The sequence below is a fragment of the Brassica napus genome, unplaced genomic scaffold (assembly GCF_020379485.1).
Source record: "Brassica napus cultivar Da-Ae unplaced genomic scaffold, Da-Ae ScsIHWf_2889;HRSCAF=3673, whole genome shotgun sequence".
In the NCBI taxonomy this organism is placed as follows: Eukaryota; Viridiplantae; Streptophyta; class Magnoliopsida; order Brassicales; family Brassicaceae; genus Brassica; species Brassica napus.
In genome coordinates, this window is record NW_026016140.1 from 17,053 (window position 1) to 35,003 (window position 17,951).

At 37.7% G+C, this 17,951-nt stretch overlaps 5 protein-coding genes, 1 long non-coding RNA gene and 1 pseudogene across 6 annotated transcripts; 2 read left to right on the forward strand and 5 right to left on the reverse strand.

Moving 5' to 3' along the window:
* Positions 1 to 523: 523 nt before the first annotated feature.
* On the reverse strand, positions 524 to 5,047 carry LOC106349686 (glyoxysomal fatty acid beta-oxidation multifunctional protein MFP-a-like). The gene is made up of 18 exons (XM_048774124.1): positions 4,794 to 5,047; positions 4,440 to 4,511; positions 4,267 to 4,332; positions 4,124 to 4,180; positions 3,977 to 4,044; positions 3,773 to 3,854; positions 3,535 to 3,590; positions 3,150 to 3,452; positions 2,965 to 3,051; positions 2,652 to 2,826; positions 2,453 to 2,574; positions 2,212 to 2,375; positions 1,886 to 2,140; positions 1,685 to 1,806; positions 1,497 to 1,618; positions 1,262 to 1,410; positions 1,028 to 1,166; positions 524 to 865 (listed from the first exon to the last, which is right to left on the reverse strand). The coding sequence occupies exons 1-18, from the start codon at positions 4,894 to 4,896 to the stop codon at positions 830 to 832; spliced, it is 2,178 nt and encodes a 725-aa protein (XP_048630081.1). The 5' UTR covers positions 4,897 to 5,047; the 3' UTR covers positions 524 to 829.
* Positions 5,048 to 5,940: 893 nt separating this feature from the next.
* LOC106346102 lies at positions 5,941 to 7,934 on the forward strand (annotated as a pseudogene).
* A 450-nt stretch (positions 7,935 to 8,384) lies between these two features.
* LOC106346111 lies at positions 8,385 to 9,424 on the reverse strand. Its single transcript, XM_013785365.3, has 2 exons — positions 9,138 to 9,424; positions 8,385 to 9,057 (listed from the first exon to the last, which is right to left on the reverse strand). The coding sequence occupies exons 1-2, from the start codon at positions 9,210 to 9,212 to the stop codon at positions 8,578 to 8,580; spliced, it is 555 nt and encodes a 184-aa protein (XP_013640819.2). The 5' UTR covers positions 9,213 to 9,424; the 3' UTR covers positions 8,385 to 8,577.
* Positions 9,425 to 10,723: 1,299 nt separating this feature from the next.
* On the reverse strand, positions 10,724 to 13,389 carry LOC106346101 (probable pectinesterase/pectinesterase inhibitor 23). Its single transcript, XM_022720527.2, has 2 exons — positions 12,120 to 13,389; positions 10,724 to 11,564 (listed from the first exon to the last, which is right to left on the reverse strand). The coding sequence occupies exons 1-2, from the start codon at positions 13,108 to 13,110 to the stop codon at positions 10,876 to 10,878; spliced, it is 1,680 nt and encodes a 559-aa protein (XP_022576248.2). The 5' UTR covers positions 13,111 to 13,389; the 3' UTR covers positions 10,724 to 10,875.
* A 179-nt stretch (positions 13,390 to 13,568) lies between these two features.
* LOC125602530 lies at positions 13,569 to 14,567 on the reverse strand. The gene is made up of 2 exons (XR_007334908.1): positions 14,049 to 14,567; positions 13,569 to 13,978 (listed from the first exon to the last, which is right to left on the reverse strand). It is a non-coding gene; the product is annotated as an uncharacterized LOC125602530 (long non-coding RNA).
* A 243-nt stretch (positions 14,568 to 14,810) lies between these two features.
* LOC106346108 (multiple organellar RNA editing factor 3, mitochondrial) lies at positions 14,811 to 16,058 on the forward strand. Its single transcript, XM_013785361.3, has 4 exons — positions 14,811 to 15,251; positions 15,335 to 15,432; positions 15,591 to 15,656; positions 15,760 to 16,058. The coding sequence occupies exons 1-4, from the start codon at positions 14,872 to 14,874 to the stop codon at positions 15,957 to 15,959; spliced, it is 744 nt and encodes a 247-aa protein (XP_013640815.2). The 5' UTR covers positions 14,811 to 14,871; the 3' UTR covers positions 15,960 to 16,058.
* Positions 16,020 to 16,809, reverse strand: LOC106346113. The gene has a single exon (XM_013785367.3). The coding sequence runs from the start codon at positions 16,717 to 16,719 to the stop codon at positions 16,204 to 16,206; it is 516 nt and encodes a 171-aa protein (XP_013640821.1). The 5' UTR covers positions 16,720 to 16,809; the 3' UTR covers positions 16,020 to 16,203.
* Between the last annotated feature and the right edge of the window lie 1,142 nt (positions 16,810 to 17,951).

The following is a 17,951-nucleotide window of genomic DNA, read 5'->3' on the forward strand; positions in this document are numbered from 1 at the left end:
TCTTTTCCCTCGTCTAAATTTATTGCACAGTTCTTTGTCTTATCGTTCATTTCTCCAGTTCCTCTATTTATATGGTCCATTTATGTCATGTTTAGTTATTACGAAAAAAATCTAATTTTATACACATAAGTTCTCATCTATATCCCTTGCATTTCAAAATGCTACTACACCTGACCAAGTGGTGGTAATCTAGTGGTAATCTCTTGTGGTGGTAGTCTAGTGGCAATCTCTTGAGATTTATTCGATTCTCCTGCAAATTAAGTTATCATCATTTGACCAGTCCGGGCGTAGTTTATACGGTAGATCATAATAAATGATTGGTTCGTCTCTGACATTAGTCGGAACTCGGGCCGAGCAGTGTGATAACCAGAACACTAAGTGTGTTTCTTCCGAAACTGATCGGATCAGCCGGTAGGATTTATCAATACAAGAAATGCTACACCCAGATACTTAGTTCGACGTCAATTCACTATTTTATTTTAGTTTTACGGTCCCTGCGTTGTATAAAAAGTTGAGTTCCATATTGCTTGGGACTTAACTCATTAAATTATCAATTAATCATTCAAGACATTGATGTTGTTGGGACTTAAGTCATAGATTACAACAAATGTATCTGACGGCTTCGTAAGACATCATCATACATTACATACACAAATCTTATCGCCACTCAGAACTCACTTTCTACTTTCTCCCAGACTCATCTGTCCGAGATGAGACTTTATTTTAAAAGCTCCCAAGGTCAAATATCCCAACTTTCTGGCAAGTAGATGTGGACACAAAGAACACACAGTAGATGCAGCAAAGAAAAGCTTCCGTTGAAACGCTGACATTACAACCGCGATCTGGTCTGTTCCAAGGGAGCGCTCTGCAACACAGATTGGAAGAATAGTCAATAATCTGAATTGGACATGTTTAGAGAAACAGTCATGCTAGTATGTTAATTTGATTTGAGTAATAATCATGTAATATAAGCCAAGCTGAAATAGATTTTGTTAACAGCCATCATAAAAGAAAGAAATACTCTCACCAGAGGAGCTCCCTTAGATCCCCTTTCAGCCAAGAAAGCACAAGGCTTAAAGAAATCCCCATAAGTCTTGGACCACTCATCTAGCTTCGAGTGAATGTATTTTGATCCAATGGAATCAGCCCAGAACATGATTCCTCCTCTGTTCACAAGAGATTTTTATCAAACACACAATGAGCAAAAGAGAGTCTGATGTGGATTTGGGAATTACAGCATTTATTTGATGACAACACTGACCTGTAAGGTGGAAATCCCATTCCCATTATACCAGCGATGTCAAGGTCTGCTGCTTTGACTGCAATACCTTCCGCAAAAACTCTACACGCCTCGTTCACTACTGGGAAAAACGTCATTTCAATAATTTCCTTCTCCGACAGTTTCTCCAACTGCAAGCCACAACAATCAATCAGAGTGAGAAAAGAACAGTGACAGATATAGAGATCTTTACTTGATTTTTTGGACAGAGAGATACCTTAGGGTCAAGGCTCACTCCTGAGAGGCTTCTTGCCTTCTCGATATATTTCTTTATTTCAGGATCAGGTTTAGCCTTGCGCTTATCATCATAAAGATAGAAACCTTTACGTGTGGCTTCACCTGAAATCAACAGATAAGTTCACAACAGTCAATAAAAACATCATCTAGCTGTTCTCTCTTATATACCAGCTCTCTTGTCCTCTTGCATGAGTGGGATAATCATAGATTTGTTTGTCCGTTCTGGGAAGTTCTCGATGAATTGTGTTGCGGTTGCAATCGCCACACCGAATCCAACCAGGTCGCACAATCTACTCGTTCATATAACAAAAATACAGTTAAAAAAAAGGTGAATGAGATTGACATTTGGATTTTTACAATGGGATGTACCTGAAGGGACCCATTGGCATTCCAAACTTGCTGACTGCCCTGTCGATTAGATACGGATCTGTTCCACGCTCAGCAAGGAACATAGCTGCCTGTGTGTATGGGAAGAACATCCTATTAACTGCAAACCCCGTGCAGTTTCCAACTACGACTGGCGTTTTCTTAATCTTCTTCCCAACATCTAACAGGTCAACAATTACTTGAGGAGAGGTACGATTGGTCCGAACTATTTCAAGTAGTGGCATGACATGTGCTGGACTGCATCAAGAAAATGAATAATCAGTCTTTCACTTATACATTCATCCAAATTCCAAAAGATAAGTGATCACCTGAAAAAATGTGCTCCGACAATCCGATCTTGAGACTTGGTCCGCTCCCCAATTTTGTTTAAATCAATGGTAGATGTGTTGGTTGCAAGGATACAATGTTGAGGACAGTACTTCTCTAGATCAGCAAAAATTTGCTGCTTCAAAGATATATTCTCAATGACAGCCTGTTCAAGCCACCAAAAAAAGACATCAAGCAAAGTCATATAGAAAACAATTTCAGCTTCAATATGCTGATTATTACCTCGATGACCATATCCACATCCCTAAAGCTTTCATAGTCAAGTGAACCTTTAAGGAGTGACATGGTTTTCTCAAACTTTTCCTGAGACATCCTTCCTTTCTTTACACGACTCTGAAGATTAGCTGGTTAAATTAATGAAATTAGTCACATCAAGCTTTTGCTATTCAATGGTAAGCAATGTGTGTCAATCCATCTCTACCTTTGACCCTGCCAATTCCAGCCTCTAGGAATTTCTCATTTACTTCCTTGAGAATCACTGAATAGTTACTGAGGATCAATGCAGTGGCTATTCCAGATCCCATCAACCCGCCTCCGATGATGGCTACCTTTTTAATCTTCCTTGGCACCAACCCACGATCAGTAACTCCAGGAACCTGTCAATAAGATAAATTGGAAGGAATCAAAATAGAGAAAGCTTTAATATTGTAAAGAAAATAAAGTGGATATATGTCAAAATTGTTTCAAAAAAAAAAAAAAAAATGTCTAAATGACACTGCTAAACACTCACAGACCTTTGTAGTTCCTCGCTGAGAAAAGAAAACATGGATCAAGCTTTTGGTGGTATCCAGGTTTACCACTTGTGAGCCTACTTGAGCCTCCTGTAAGTGACAATGTGATGGAAATTCGTAAAGGGTTACTAGTCTTGGGGGAAACATTGAAGAACATATAACAAAGAGACGACAAGATAGTAATATACCTTCTCTAAACCAGCCCTCGGACCAGAAACAATACCCACTTCAACAGCCTCAAGGCACATTAAGGGGTGTTTCAGGTTGGGGGCTTGCTTGCGTGTCTGCTCTCTGGCAAACTTCAGTATTTCCCTTGCCTCTCCAAGAGGAGGTAACTTATCAGTCTTTAAAACACTACAAACCCACGGTTTTCTCCTTTCGGCTATGTCAAGGGCCCAGCGACGAGCAGCGTTTAGTATCTCGGCAGGTGGCACGACAGCATCAACAAGACCCAATGAATGACCTTCCTCGGCTTTAACCGGCTTAGATGTCTATATGTTTCAACAAAAGAATGCCGTTACATTTAAACCAAAGCATACTTAACCCAACCATAAAATTAAGGCACTGACGTACCAAAATCATTTCAAGGGCTTTTGTGAGACCGACAAGACGTGGAAGACGCTGTGTTCCTGCATCAATCCAAAAGAGCATAATCAGGAAGATAAAAATGAAAGCGAGTTGAATTATTACATGATCACATATGATTGTTCATAGGAGTCAAAGATTTTGCCTCCTATGTGATCAAAACTCGTATACAGCTGAAGGGAAAACACGATTATGGACTTAGCAATCAACAAATTTGAATAACTACCTCCAAACCCAGGAATAACACCGAGTTGCAGCTCAGGCAAACCTAACTGTGCACCAGGAGCTGATATCCTTGCATGGCAAGCCTGAAAACAAGTCATACAACTGTATCAACATCCATCTAAAAAGAAAATGCTCACCATCAGGCGGCTCAACAGTCTCAAGACGATTTATTGAGGGTGAAGTGGTATACATAGAAAAACCATACCATGGCAAGTTCTAACCCTCCTCCCAAGGCAAGCCCATCAATGGCAGCGACAGACGGCTTCCTTGCAGCTGAAAACAAATAAATAAACCAGTTAGGATGTCATAACCATTGCAAAGACCAATACATTCAGTAAGATAGAGAGATAACCTTCAAACAAATCAGTTAGGATGTCAATCGATAAGTATCCAACCTTCGGCTCTTTCCCTGAGAAAAATCAATATACAGTACTACAAACATTAATACATGACGTCAATACAATCAACAAAGACACCAAGATACTGAAAACATACTTGTCCCTTTCTGAACTTCACCAAAACCAGATATATCAAATCCACCAGAGAACTTCCCCTTTTCCCCTGCCGTAAAAAAAAAAAAAACACAAAAGCCATTTACCAAACCATCTCCAAAGTTTGCATAAATGTCTTCTGTTTTTGTCTTGCAAGAGAGTGATCTCAAGACGTACCAGTAATAACAATAGCTTTAACATCATTCCTGCTCAAAGCTTCCTCGTAATTACTTTTGAGGTTATCCAGCACTGTACTCACCAATATACAAAAAAAAAACAGAGTAACCAATACAGTAGTTTTTTCACTGCTTCGTCTCGAATGCTAAAAAAAACGACGTTTCTTGAGATCATAAGCTATTCACTAATCTACAATAGCATGAGATCAAACTAGTAGTAGTCCCAATTTTTCACATAATCAGATCATTAAATTCAATCGGGGAGCCGTAACAGAGTTCGGCGAGAGGTAAATAGCGAAATTGACCTAGAATCTGAAAAGGTGAATCCATTCAAGATCGAAGAGGAACAGAGTACCGTCGAACGATAGCGAATTGACGGGAGGGTTGATGATTGTTACGACGGCAACTCCATCGCCTCCAACTTCCATCGTCGTCTTTCCCTTCGTGCGTGAAGCCATTTCTCGAGCTCCGTTTCGTGGTTCTCTCTACCTTCTTCGTTGAGATTGCGAGTCACGCCCGGTACAGTGGCACTGGCACACTCCTCGACGCAAACGCTGTTTTGATAATAATGTTTTCGTTAAGTGATTTATTTTTGTTGTATAATGCTAGTTTTATTTTTCTTTTTAATACAGTAGTAGTAGTAGTATCTTTTCTACATGGATACATATGATTAGAAAACGAATTAATCACGTTTTTTTGTTGTATAACGCTAATTTAATTTTCTTTTTAATACAGTAGTAGTATCTTTTCTACATGGATACATATGATTAGAAAATGAATTAATCATGTGTTTTATAAAGATACATTTGTATTTTTATCAAATAAATATATGTTTGGCTAGTGGTCTTTAGTCCTACGTGACCTGGCGGATCTGAATCAAATCCATTTTACTTTTTCGATAATAATACAACGAAAATGTTAAATGAAATTCATATTTTTAGACAAAAGTATTTGAATCGTATCTGTTCATAATCATAAGCTTTCATAAATTAATCGTATATCACACTTTAAAACATACTAGTATTATTTATTTAGAAAATGACTAGGATAGCACCAAACCAAGTTTTTGTTCCCAAAGTAGCACTCAAGGCTCAAAGTCACAAAAATAGGTTTCATTAAAGAGGTAAATATACACTTATACCCCTTGGGTTAATTAATCCAAACCTTAGGGTTTAGAGTTAAGGGAGTGGGATTTTGGAATTAGGGTTTAAAATTTTATAAAAAATAAATACTAAAATAAAAAATAAAAATTTATAAAACAGTTTCAAAAATTATTTTTAAACTATAAAAAGAAAATTTGAAAAAAAAATTCAAAAATTTTTTTTTAAAAAAAATTATAAAAATTTCGAATCTGAAAACATATAATCTGAAACTATAAAATTTTTTTTATTATTTTTTTTATTATTTTTTTTTATTTTTATTTTTTTATTTATTTTTGTTTGTTTATTTAATTTAAACCAATGATATTATGGATATTTTATTCTTTAATGAATGTCATTTTTGTGACTTTTTCCTTCTAGTGCTCTTTTTGAGACATAAACTTCAAAAGGTGATATTATTGACAATTTCCCTTATTTATTTATACACTAGTTATGGCCACTTCTGCCAACACTTTCACAAACGATCACCTGACGATTGGTCTGTCTCATGATTCAATACACGCGTGTAACGTTGATCATAGGCTCCTAGCTCTAAAGTATTGCTGACATGACGTGCATGCATAAACTAATCCAATAATCTTTTCTTCTTTTTAGCGTCACTAATCCATTAGTTATATCTATTTAGCTGCCACTTTTAGCTTTAATCAGATTAGAACTAAAACACAAATACAAGTACGTTGTCTTGTCTCTGCCAGAGATTTATTTTTCTTGCTAACTTCTTAGTTGTTGGAGAGGGAATCATAATTCATCTGTTTTTGTTCTCTGCTTCTCCGTATACTCTGGTGAGAATGACGATGATCGCGCGACGGATCTTACGGAGCCATCGGTTTCTCCGTCCATTCATCTCGTCTTCTGTTTGCTCTCCGCCGTTCCGTGCACCGGAGTATCATTCTCAGTCGGTCGCCTCTCCATTCCTTGTCCATTCTCTCTCCGTAAGTTTCTTGAGACCAAATATATAACTTTGTTTTGAGGCGTTGATTGTTTTGGCTTCACTTTTCGATCAGTTCCCGACAAGCTTTTGTAGGGACAAAGAAACATTGTGCCGTTAAAGTTATGAGGAAAAGAAAATATAGTTTTCACTTTTCAAAGGAAAGACTCGTTTGCTAAGACTAATAAGTGTTTAGATTTGTGGTTATTTGTGGGAAGATTAAACAAAGTTGCTTATGATATTTTTGTAATATGGAGGCAGTTGATGAAATGGTGTGGAGGAGGAGGAAGTAGAAGCTGGTTTTCGAACGAAGCCATGGCTATAGATTCAAATGCAGCAGGAGGGTTCATTGATGTGCCGCTGGGCGCTGGCACAAACTGGGGAAGGTATTGCTGAATGTGAGCTTCTCAAGTGGTTTGTCAATGAGGTCCGTTGAGTTTTTTCTTCCTCTGCTAAAATTTTCAATCTTTTTTTATTCTTTATAATCAGCCATTTCCTGCTTTTTGGCAGGGAGATCCTGTGGAAGAGTTTCAGGCACTCTGTGAAGTTCAGAGCGATAAAGCAATTTATTGAGATAACAAGTCGTTTTAAGGGGAAAGTAGCTCTCATTTCACATGCTCCAGGTGACATTATCAAGGTTAGAGAATCATACTAAATAAATTAGTTCAATAAGGCTATGATTAAGCATATCATTTAGATTTTGTTAGAGAAAGTTTTATTTAAAATCGGATGTAAAAATCTTTTGTGTTGAATGTCTATATGTTTTATATGCATTGATGCAAGGTTGGAGAAACTCTAGTTAAGCTAGCTGTAGAAGACGCCCAGGATGCTCTTCTAGTATCCTCTGATAGTTCAAAGTCAAAAACAGACAATCTTGTTGGAGCTCTGTCAACGCCATCTGTTCGTAACCTTGCAAAAGACCTTGGCATAGACATCAATGCCGTTACTGGAAGTGGTAAAGATGGTAGAGTTTTGAAAGAGGACGTTCTTCGTTTTGGTGGCCAAAAAGGAAACATAACAGATTCTGTTACAAGAGGAGACTCTGTTTCTACTACAGCAAGTAACTTTGAAGATCAAATAGTTCCTCTCAGGGGATTCAACCGAGCTATGGTCAAGACAATGACTATGGGCCACAAAAGTACCACATTTTCATTTCGTTGAAGAGATAAACTGCGACGCGCTCGTGAAGCTCAACACTTCTTCAAAGAGAACAACAAAGATTCCACCATGAAACACAATAAATAAATGGAATAAAGAAAAATGGAATGTAGTACAAAAATGAAATAAATTCATTTCATTTATTTATTATCAAAATTGTTATGAGTGTTTTTGTATATTGTTTAGATTTTTTTCTAATTGATAGAATTGATCATTTCAAAGTATTTCAGTAATCAAGCTGCAACCTTAATTCTATTGTTTTCAATTTTCAATGAAACAATTATTACAAATCTTTATGGTATATAACTTTCCATATTCTTCAGGTCATTTTTTATTGGTTGAATACTAGTTAGGTAGATAATTAGTGATGTTTTGTTTAGAAAATGTAAAATACTAAATGTTTTCTAAATTTTGTACACAGTCCTAAAAGGACATCTAATAAAAATACAGGGAGTGATACATAGTCATTATATAGTCAATTTTAGAAAGACTTTCTTTTTTGAACTATAAGTTTAGAAAGACTATAGACTAAAAAGTGAGATTGTATAAAATAAACCTAAAGAGGAGCGCTAATCTCTTTAAAGTATCAACGTTCAGATCGATGTAGTAACGCTCCTTTTCAAATAATCGAATGAGTCGTACACGACAAAGGTATCTCCACTCCTACCGGTCCTAGTGATTTTCAAACATCACATGAAAATATTCCAACTAAATATAATTTAAAATGTTAATACAAGCAGGGAGCAGCATGCATGTATATATATTCTATATTTTCTAAAATGCCAACTAGTAATATTGTTTCACGTGAGACAGATGAAACTTTACAGCTTTCACCACCTCTTGCAGAAAATTTTAAAAACATCACACTGTTATTAAATTTACTATAATAACTTTTACGTGACCAAGTAAATGGGAGAAGAAGAGATAGAGATCCTCTGCTGCTGCTCCATATTATGCTCTCGTAGACTCAAATACGGCACCGCCACGTCACCTTTCCTCGCCGGCGTCAATGTTCCCGCTATAGGTCCCGACGAAGGTCTACTCGTCGTCGTACGGTACGGCATGCCAAACCCGGTTCGACTCTCCGTTGAGTAAACCGGACTCGACATCGACATCGAACCGGTTACGGCGCGAAAGTTCCTGACCCGACAATCTTCGTTGACGGCGACGGTGGTGGAGATTGGCCATTTGCGCCATTTGAAAAAGGGTAAAGCCTTCTTCCACCACCACCGTTTCTTCCTCTTGTTGTGGTGCATTGTGGACCGGGTCGGGTCATCTTTTGAAATGGGTTTCTGGATCTTGAAGTGAAGACTGTTGATGATGGATGACTTCGTTGACGTTTCTCTCTTGTGCTTTCTCGCTTCTTCCATAACCTTTGATTAAAAAAAAAAACAAGATCTCTCCATCAGAAAAAACATACTCAAAAACATAGCTAAACTGTAACGGTACGTACCTGAAAGTAGTTAAAGCCATAATCGCTGAAGTGTTGAGAGTCAGGGATGGGGAAAACAGGGGATTTGTTCGACATTTTCTTCCTCGTGTGTCGTTTGAGATATGGAGTTTTGAGGTGAGTGAGTGCTTTAATGGCTAAAAATGGGTATGTGGAGGGATCGAAGAAGACGGAGAGGGCCGTTGGGGGGAGAGAGTGTGGGGCTCTCTTAATTCAATGCAACGAGACAACGAGTCGTCTATTGTATCGTTTTCAACATTCTCAATCGCTTCTTTCCCTATAATATTGCTTTATATAGATGGCCATACGTTCTCTCCTTTTTTCCAAACCCACTAGGATAATGTATGGTCTTTTTATGATCCTACGCTAGAAAATTTTAATTAAATATTCATATTAAAATATACTAAATAATATTTGAATGTAAATATTTTTGACTAGATTTTAGAAATGCTTTTAAAAAGTTTTAGAAAATATAATATCAGATGTTAAATAAATCTTAATTGATTATTTGAAAATATTTAGTTAGTAAAATATGGAAATTCGTACTATTTCAAAAAAATTGTAGCTATAATTAGGTTATATTTAAATGTGAATAATTAGTAATAGTATAGACTAAGATATATATATAAAATATAGTTTAAAGAAAACTATATCTAGAATTAAGTTGAATCCAACTTTGTGATTCTATTTTAATAGATTGCACATATTTTAATAGATAAATGATAAATATTTTTTTGGAAAGATTAGTGAACACAACTTCTTTTTATATATCACATTAAAAATATCACATTATTATTAGTCAGAGTGTTTATGTAATTCTAAAAAAACAAACAACAAAAGAACAAATAAAATACACATCAATTGTCATTTAAAATTAATACATGTTTTAGCGAGAATTTTTTTTTACACAAGTAAACTTCATACTTAATTTGAAAAGAGTAACTATTATTATTGTCCAAATTTAAGTTTCGGCGCGAGTTATCACCTAATTTTTCTATATAAATGGCCATAGGTTTTTTCTTTTTTCCAAATCCATCAGGACAATGTATGGTCTTTTTATGGTCCTACATTAAATTAATTATTTTAATAAAAATACTTCACAAATAATGTAAAATAATTATGCTCATTATACATTGGGCAATCAACTTATATTGTTTTCTAGCACCCATGTAGATAAAACTAAACTACTATGACTTATGTTAAATTTTTTTGGACACATTTATATTAATTTGTTTATAGGTAGATATATATATATACAATTATATAATTACTATGCTAAATTGTTTTCACCAGATATATTCATCTTCGTAAAAAAATTAATAAACACATCGCATGAGTGGTATTTAATAGTAGGGCAAATAATTTTAGTTTTAGTTTCCGAGACACGAAGAATATATTGATTCCATTGTTCAAAGAACAATATTGGACTTTTTCCAAAAAAAAGAGTACAATATTGGATATTTCGATGCAGGCAGGCACTCTCGAAGGACGATACATGTGGATAAGCATCACGTGATCTCCACGAACCATGCAACTTCCTCGACTTTCTCATCATTTTTTTAGTATTTATATCACCCCTAGTCTCATGATTCTCTAAAAAGCATACCATTATTAAAGTTAACTCTAAACGAACGACTCATTCGGACAAGCTTATATCATTCTTAAAACAATTTCAGAGAAACACATTAAAAACAAAAAGATGTAAAACCCTGAAGTTAAACGATTCACAAAACGGAATCTCCTACATGCCCGCCGTGTACGGCACTTGCGTCCTTGGAATCCACGTGTTACCACTTAAGAATCTATCACAAGTGTACGACAAAGCCTGTTCATGCGTCAGTTTCTTGATACCAGGCCATTTAACTCTTTGGGCCTGATTCGCTCCAGGCCCAACATTCAAATGCTCGGCATAGTACAACGTCTTGAGCGCGAAGTCACCGCTCCACGGAAGCCATCCCGCCGGATCGATGACGTCATCGACGGTCGTCTTTATGACGATCGTCCTCGAGAACTCCTTCCACGGTCTTCCTAGATACGCCTTGCTCGCGGTTCTAACCGGAATATACGCCGGATCTCCCACTATATGGCAGTTATGGACCACTATTCCCGTCGGCTCACGGACGTCGCTGCGTCCCTGAGCGGTGACCATACACGACTGGCCTGCCATAGGTTTGCGCACGACGATTTTGCAGTTTTGGAGGATGCATTGCGAGTCGCCGAAGATGAAGTCCACGGTGCCGGAGACAGTGCAGTCACGGTAGAATTGACGTTGAGAGTGAACGTATAAGGTGTCTTGGTAACCGTCGATTTGACAGTCGAAGAACACGGCGTAGTCCCCCGAGACTCTTAAGGCTACCGCTTGTCCTCCTTCTGGTCCAGCCGTGTTCTCCATCCCAATGCCCTTTGCTGTGAAGTGCTCTCCCTCTACAGCTGCACATATAAGAAAGGTCGGTCATGTTTAGACGCGGAGTTGAGTTAATGGATAAAACTCTTAGATTATCTAGTAGATGTCTAAACAGTCATAAGTTTGAATAGGCCTGTGGGTTCGGTTCGAAGGGTAGTTCGGTTCAACATAAATCTTACCGAGTTAACCTGAAATAAAGTTTGGTTCCATATAATATTTGGCTAGTTCAGGTTTTGAAAATCCTACGGAAGTTTTTGATTTCGGCTAAACTTTTGTTTAATTTTGTTAAAAAAAATCGAATTTATTCGGTTAGTTTGGTTCTAAATCTGGTTACTTCGGTTAGTTTAGTTTGTATGGTTTGGTATATATATATTAAAGAATACCAAAGTAACCGATGGCAAGTTGAACCGAAACCTGATTTTTTACGAAAACCTACCGAATTGAACTAACCGAATTTCGATTCGGTTCAGTTAGGCTGGTTCAGTTCAAAATCTTAGGCTAAGTTGGAGAGTCCGGTTGGAAAATGTCTGCTCATATATGATGATGTAGGGAACTTCGGACAAACAAAATTCGAAACTCACTTAGGGGAGCTGTTAGGTACGTCTTGACTTTCCCGATACCGAAGTTAAGGCTGCCGGAGATTACAGTCTTGGTTGGTCCATCACCTATAAAAGTGACGTACGGCATCTTCCTAGTGACCACTACTTTCTCCTTGTATACACCTTCTTTGATGTGGATGACGAACGGCACTTTGTTTTCTTTAGGCACAGCGTTTAGAGCATCGTTGATAGTCTTGAACTGACCACTTCCGTCTTGAGCCACCACAGCATTAGCCTTCACCGGTGGTCCTCCCGGTGCTCCCATGAGCCTCCTCGCCTCTGGTCCAACCCATGTTGGGACACCATCTTCAGTAGATAAAAGCTTTCTAGCGTTGTTTTCAAAAGCTCCGGTTAGTTCCGTGGCGTTGGAGTTGAGGTCAGTAACCATTGCAAGACTATTACTGCTTAGCTGTCTTGATCTTTTAAAAATGTTGATCATATCGTGCTTAAGAGTAGATTTAATCTCCTCAAAGGTATCAATACAAGTCTGCTGGAACGCGATGGAGCCACTTATCCAAACCCGAAGATCCTTGATAAACCTTTCAATCTCATCAACCGAGACCTTATGGTCAACACATTTTTTCAGATCAGCAATAGCGTCGTTCATGACCTTCTCACAAAGCTCAAAAGCGTCTTTAGCTTCCGGGTGTTTGTCAGCTTTGTGTTTAACGTCTTCAGAGGCTTTCTTGAGACCTTCTTGAATGGATTTGATGGTGACGTTGAAGCTGAGTTTGATGAGGGCGAGTGGCTCGGTGGATTTGGGAGATGCGTCCATTAAGCTTTTGAGGCAAGTCTCTTTGTAGTCGGTTGGTGCACAAACTGTTTTAACCGCTTTAGTGTTTTGCCTGATCTCGTTTTCGTTGGGTGAGTTTTTGGATGCTATGATGGCTACGGAGACAACCATGATGACTAGCAAACCCGAGACAACACCCGCTATGATGCATTTCTTCTTCTTGTCACCATCAAGCGTCATCTTTTATACAAATCTTAAAAGGTTCAAAGAGGTAAAAATTTCTAGATTTTTTTTCTAATGTGTTTTATTTTTTAAATGTTGGAAATGGAGCAGAGGGGGCCTTCCAAGTGTGGCTATAAAGGCCCCTTCTAGCTCTGGTTTTATTTTATTTTTGGTGAGTGAATTTTTTTTTTGGTATCTACAAAACTTTGGACAAAAATGGGTTGAAAGATCTCGATGGGGTTTATATAGAGAGAAGTTGTAATGCTATTTTTGGGGTATAAGGAAAGGAAGAACATGAGGCTATGTTACATTTTCTGTCTTTAGGAAGACTATTTTGTTTCCGACAAGTTTGTGATCCTTTCTCTCTATATCTGAAACGTTTGGTTTGCCGCTTTTATGATAAGCCTATGAATAGTAATATGGTTCTAGAAGCATGAGTTCATGGGATCATGATAACTTTTTATAAAGAAAATATGTATGATTCTAATATTTCATACTGAATGAGGATTGATTTAGATATAACAGAGTAGGAAGCAGATGCCATGAGGCATGAGATGAGTCTCACAATGCATTTTGTATTAACAAGATACAGTTGAGAAGATCTTGTATAAAACTTATTTAGGTTTCAGGCTTATTTTGCTGCATGTAGAATACAAAACATCTGTTTCTTTTTTCTGAGAAAATAATGTTAAAGTTTTGAAGCTCTCTGTACTTCTAATTTGCCAATGGTTCCAAGATGAACCTCGTCAGCTCCATCAGCAATCCTGAGGGTTCTAGCCGTTGTTGCCCACAGATGAGCCAAGAATGTGTCCGAGGATAAACAAGCTGCTCCATGGACTTGCACTGCTGTGTCCAGTACCTTCAACGCCATGTTTGGAGCTGCAACCTGAGTAGCAAAGTTTATTTTGCTTCTTCAAGATCTACTTTCTCAAGGGAACAACATATAACTTTTTTACCTTGGCCACTGGGAGAATCCCTCGTGCTTTTTTTCGTTTCCAATTAAAAAGAGGGAGGTAATAATCTCATTAAGCTACATTAACCATCTGGTTTATCTAGAAAGATTAGACTGATGAGTACAATTGGACAACCTTAATGAAAGTTTGAAATAGGATTGGGAAAAACAATCGGAACCCAACCGAAATACCCGAAATTGGAACCGGATCGAAATACCTGAAACAAGAACCAGAGCAAAACTCTCAATACTCGAATGGTTCTTATATTTCTATACCTGAAACAACTGAACCGAACCAAAACTGAACTGAAACCCGAACGAGTACCCGAATATCTTAAAATATAAATTATGTATATATATATTACATAATTAAATATATATATATTTAAAATTTAAAATTATACTAAAAGTTTATGAAAATATTTGAAGAAAACTACTCGAAAGTATCCAGATAGTTTTATCCGAAATATCCAAAGTAATTCAAAATATATAAGATTTTTATCCGAATCATTATAATTATTCGATATTTTATCCAAAATATCCGATGTACTATCTAAAGTATCCGAATTACCCAAAATAACCGAATTGGAACCGGAACCAAATGAGAACCTTTCTTCCGAATATTTTTCGAATCCTAATTTTACTATCCGAACCGAAAATAAGTTCAGTAGTAAACCCTTTGCCCAAAAGACCTGATATCCAAAATACCCAAACAAGCCCATCTAGAAAACATAAACTAAGGGCCCACTTAGCCCATAAAGTGTCTCGAAGCATACTGAAAATGAAGAGAGGAAAAAGAGAAGAAGCTGAAACCCTCACCGGCGGCGATGGCTCATTTCACAGTCCGGCGCAAGTTAGCGACCGTCCTAACCAATACCCTCTCTTCGTCCACTTCCTCTTGCTCTTCATTCTCCACGCTCTCTTCCCGCTCTCGATTCGCCGTGTCTTTAATCGACAAGCTTTCCTCGACCCGAACCGGATTAGGCCCGTGTTACGTAACGACCCGACCCAAGACATCTGGGTCAGGATACTCTCCTCTGAACGATCCTTCCCCGAACTGGAGCAACCGTCCGCCGAAGGAGACGATTCTTCTGGACGGGTGCGATTACGAGCACTGGCTCATCGTCATGGAGTTCACTGATCCCAAACCGACCGAAGATGAGATGATCAGTGCTTATGTCAAAACGTTGACTTCAGTTGTTGGCAGGCAAAATCTCTTTTCTTTTTAATAATCATTTCGTTTGTGCATTTTGGAATTTGATTTTTTTTTTTTTTGGGTTTTTGTTGTAGCGAGGAGGAGGCAAAGAAGAAGATTTACTCGGTCTGCACTTCGACGTACACTGGCTTTGGTGCTTTGATCTCTGAAGAGCTTTCTTGCAAAGTCAAAGGTTGTTACTTTGACTTTTATATAGCTTCAGTTCTTATGTAGCTTTTAAGGAGAAAACGTCTCTTTGATGTTGTTCTATCTGAATGTGAATTATTGTCTTTAGAAATAAGGCAGAATATATAAGATACCTGATTAGAGTAGTGTTGTGTGATTCTTCAGGGCTGCCTGGTGTTCTCTGGGTCTTACCAGATTCTTATCTTGATGTACCAAACAAAGACTATGGAGGTTTGTAATTATTATTATTATTTTTTGGATTTTATCTATACATTGTGAGAGATATAAGTTTAGCGTCTAAACCAAATTTGTTTTTTTTTTGGTGATGTTTCAGGTGACTTGTACATTGAAGGAAAGGTGATACCAAGACCACAGTACAGGTTCACTGAACAGCGCCAAACTAGAAATCGTTCTAGGCCTAGGTACGATAGGCGCCGTGAGACTGTGCAGGTGGAGAGGAGAGAGCCAACATCACAGAACTGGAACCAAAATCAACCCCCACCATCCATGGGTAATCAAGCTCCCGAGAGTTAAGAGACAAGCACAGTGCTTAATAATATAAATCCTTGTTACTCACATGAACAAGTTTGTATCTGTAACGGAGTTTATTAAGCTTTATCAGTTAAAAATCAATTATCCACATTATCATCATAAAAGACACTCGAAAATTAGATTGCAAAACCAAATGAAATTTATGTACAATGTATATAAATAATTAATTATAAGTACACATCGAGAGATCATTCAGACATGTGACTGTAACCAAACCACGAAGTTGTCAGCACACCGGAGATAACGTGAGGCTCAACTTCTCCCTTTCACCGTCAGTCACGATTCTCACTATCCTCTTGAACGCGAAATGTACACAGTTCGATAAGGCGATCCAGCAAATCACTTCATACACAAACTCCATTGCTGGATCCGACCAAGACCACGACGAAGACTCATCCCAACCACCACCACCGTAGTTCCATCCCTTTCCACCGCCATCGTCGCCACCGCCAGATCCGAATGGACCGTCGTTACCACCGATAAAATCGCCTTCTAGTAGAAAACGACCAAAATCGCCACCGTGTTCGCCGAAGGAAACGCGCTTCGTACGCCGCTTCTTGCGGATCCTTCTGATTGTCTTATAAGAGCTGGCTCTGACCGGTGAAGAGGAGATTGCATCAACAGCAAACGAAATGTGATTCGTCAAATCCCATCGGTTGAGAAGAGATTTTCCAAACGCTATGCCTCGCTTCGCCGTGAAAACTGAGACTGTATCGGCGCCGATCAGAGAGAACTCCATCATCTATAAATCTGACGACAACTTGCCGGTAGTGTCAGAAATAAATATCGAGAAGCTGACTCGGATCCGAGTAAGGCGGGTAAGTTCGGACACGTAACTGACTTACGTACACGTGGTTATAAAAAATAGACGCCTAAAGATGGGACCCATATTCTTGTTCGAAAAGCCCCAAAAGGTGGGCTATATAACTCAAGTTGGGCCATATTCCAATTATAAAATATTAAAGCCCAAGAAAGTCCGTTTGTTTTATAAAAGCCCAAGAAAGTCCGTTTGTTGCGTAAACTATATTGGTTTCCCTCCTAAATCGAGAGACGAAAGTATAAATAGAAGTAGAACAGAATCATAAGTTACAAATGTGACTTTCTTGACCACTTGCATTGGTATTTCAGATGTTTTAATGTTCTTATAAACTTGTTGGTTGTGCCTTTGTCTGAAAACACACGGAAAACTGTAGCGATCATTTATAGCATAATGGAAGAAACTGTACTTTCGGCTCGTAAACAAATGGTGCTGGGGATTGATCATTGACAGCTTCACCATAAATCTCACGTGCGCACTGACACTTGTGTTCTCGGACTATACTATGCATGCATTCCAAATTATATTCATAACCTTCTATATTTTCCCTCTCCATATCTTAAACTTTATCAAATACAGTATAGAACGTTTTCTGAAATCATTCTCATCATATGTAACTCCACATTTTGGCTTCCGAGTATATATATCTTCGGTACTATTACCACAAAGATTATTCCCAGTATAAGCATATGTAAATCTATATTACCACAAATATTATCTCATTAATGCTTCGTTATGTAGTATTAAGTCCACAGAATAACAACTTTTCATGTTTATCTTTTTATTCTTCTAAACTCTTTTTTTCAAACTGTATGAACTTAAAGAGTCATAGCCTTGTAAACTTTGTTATTAAATTGCTAAGTAAAACAGTAAAATGTTTTGATTAATCAAGAAATATTAGATCCGAAGATACATCTTTTTAGGCTGAGATGAGCATTTCAATATTCTTCTCAAGCATACTTGAACAAAAGGCTGACTTCTCATTCCTTGGAAGGGGTCACATAAAACCACAAATGTCATGTTAGTATCGGGCGTCTTGGTTTTCTACTTTGAGAAGTAATGAGAGTATACCAATAAACATCCTAAATACATAATTAAATAAAAATTCAGGACATAATCAAGAAGTTAGCATCCCCATGCGAATTTTACTTTCGGGT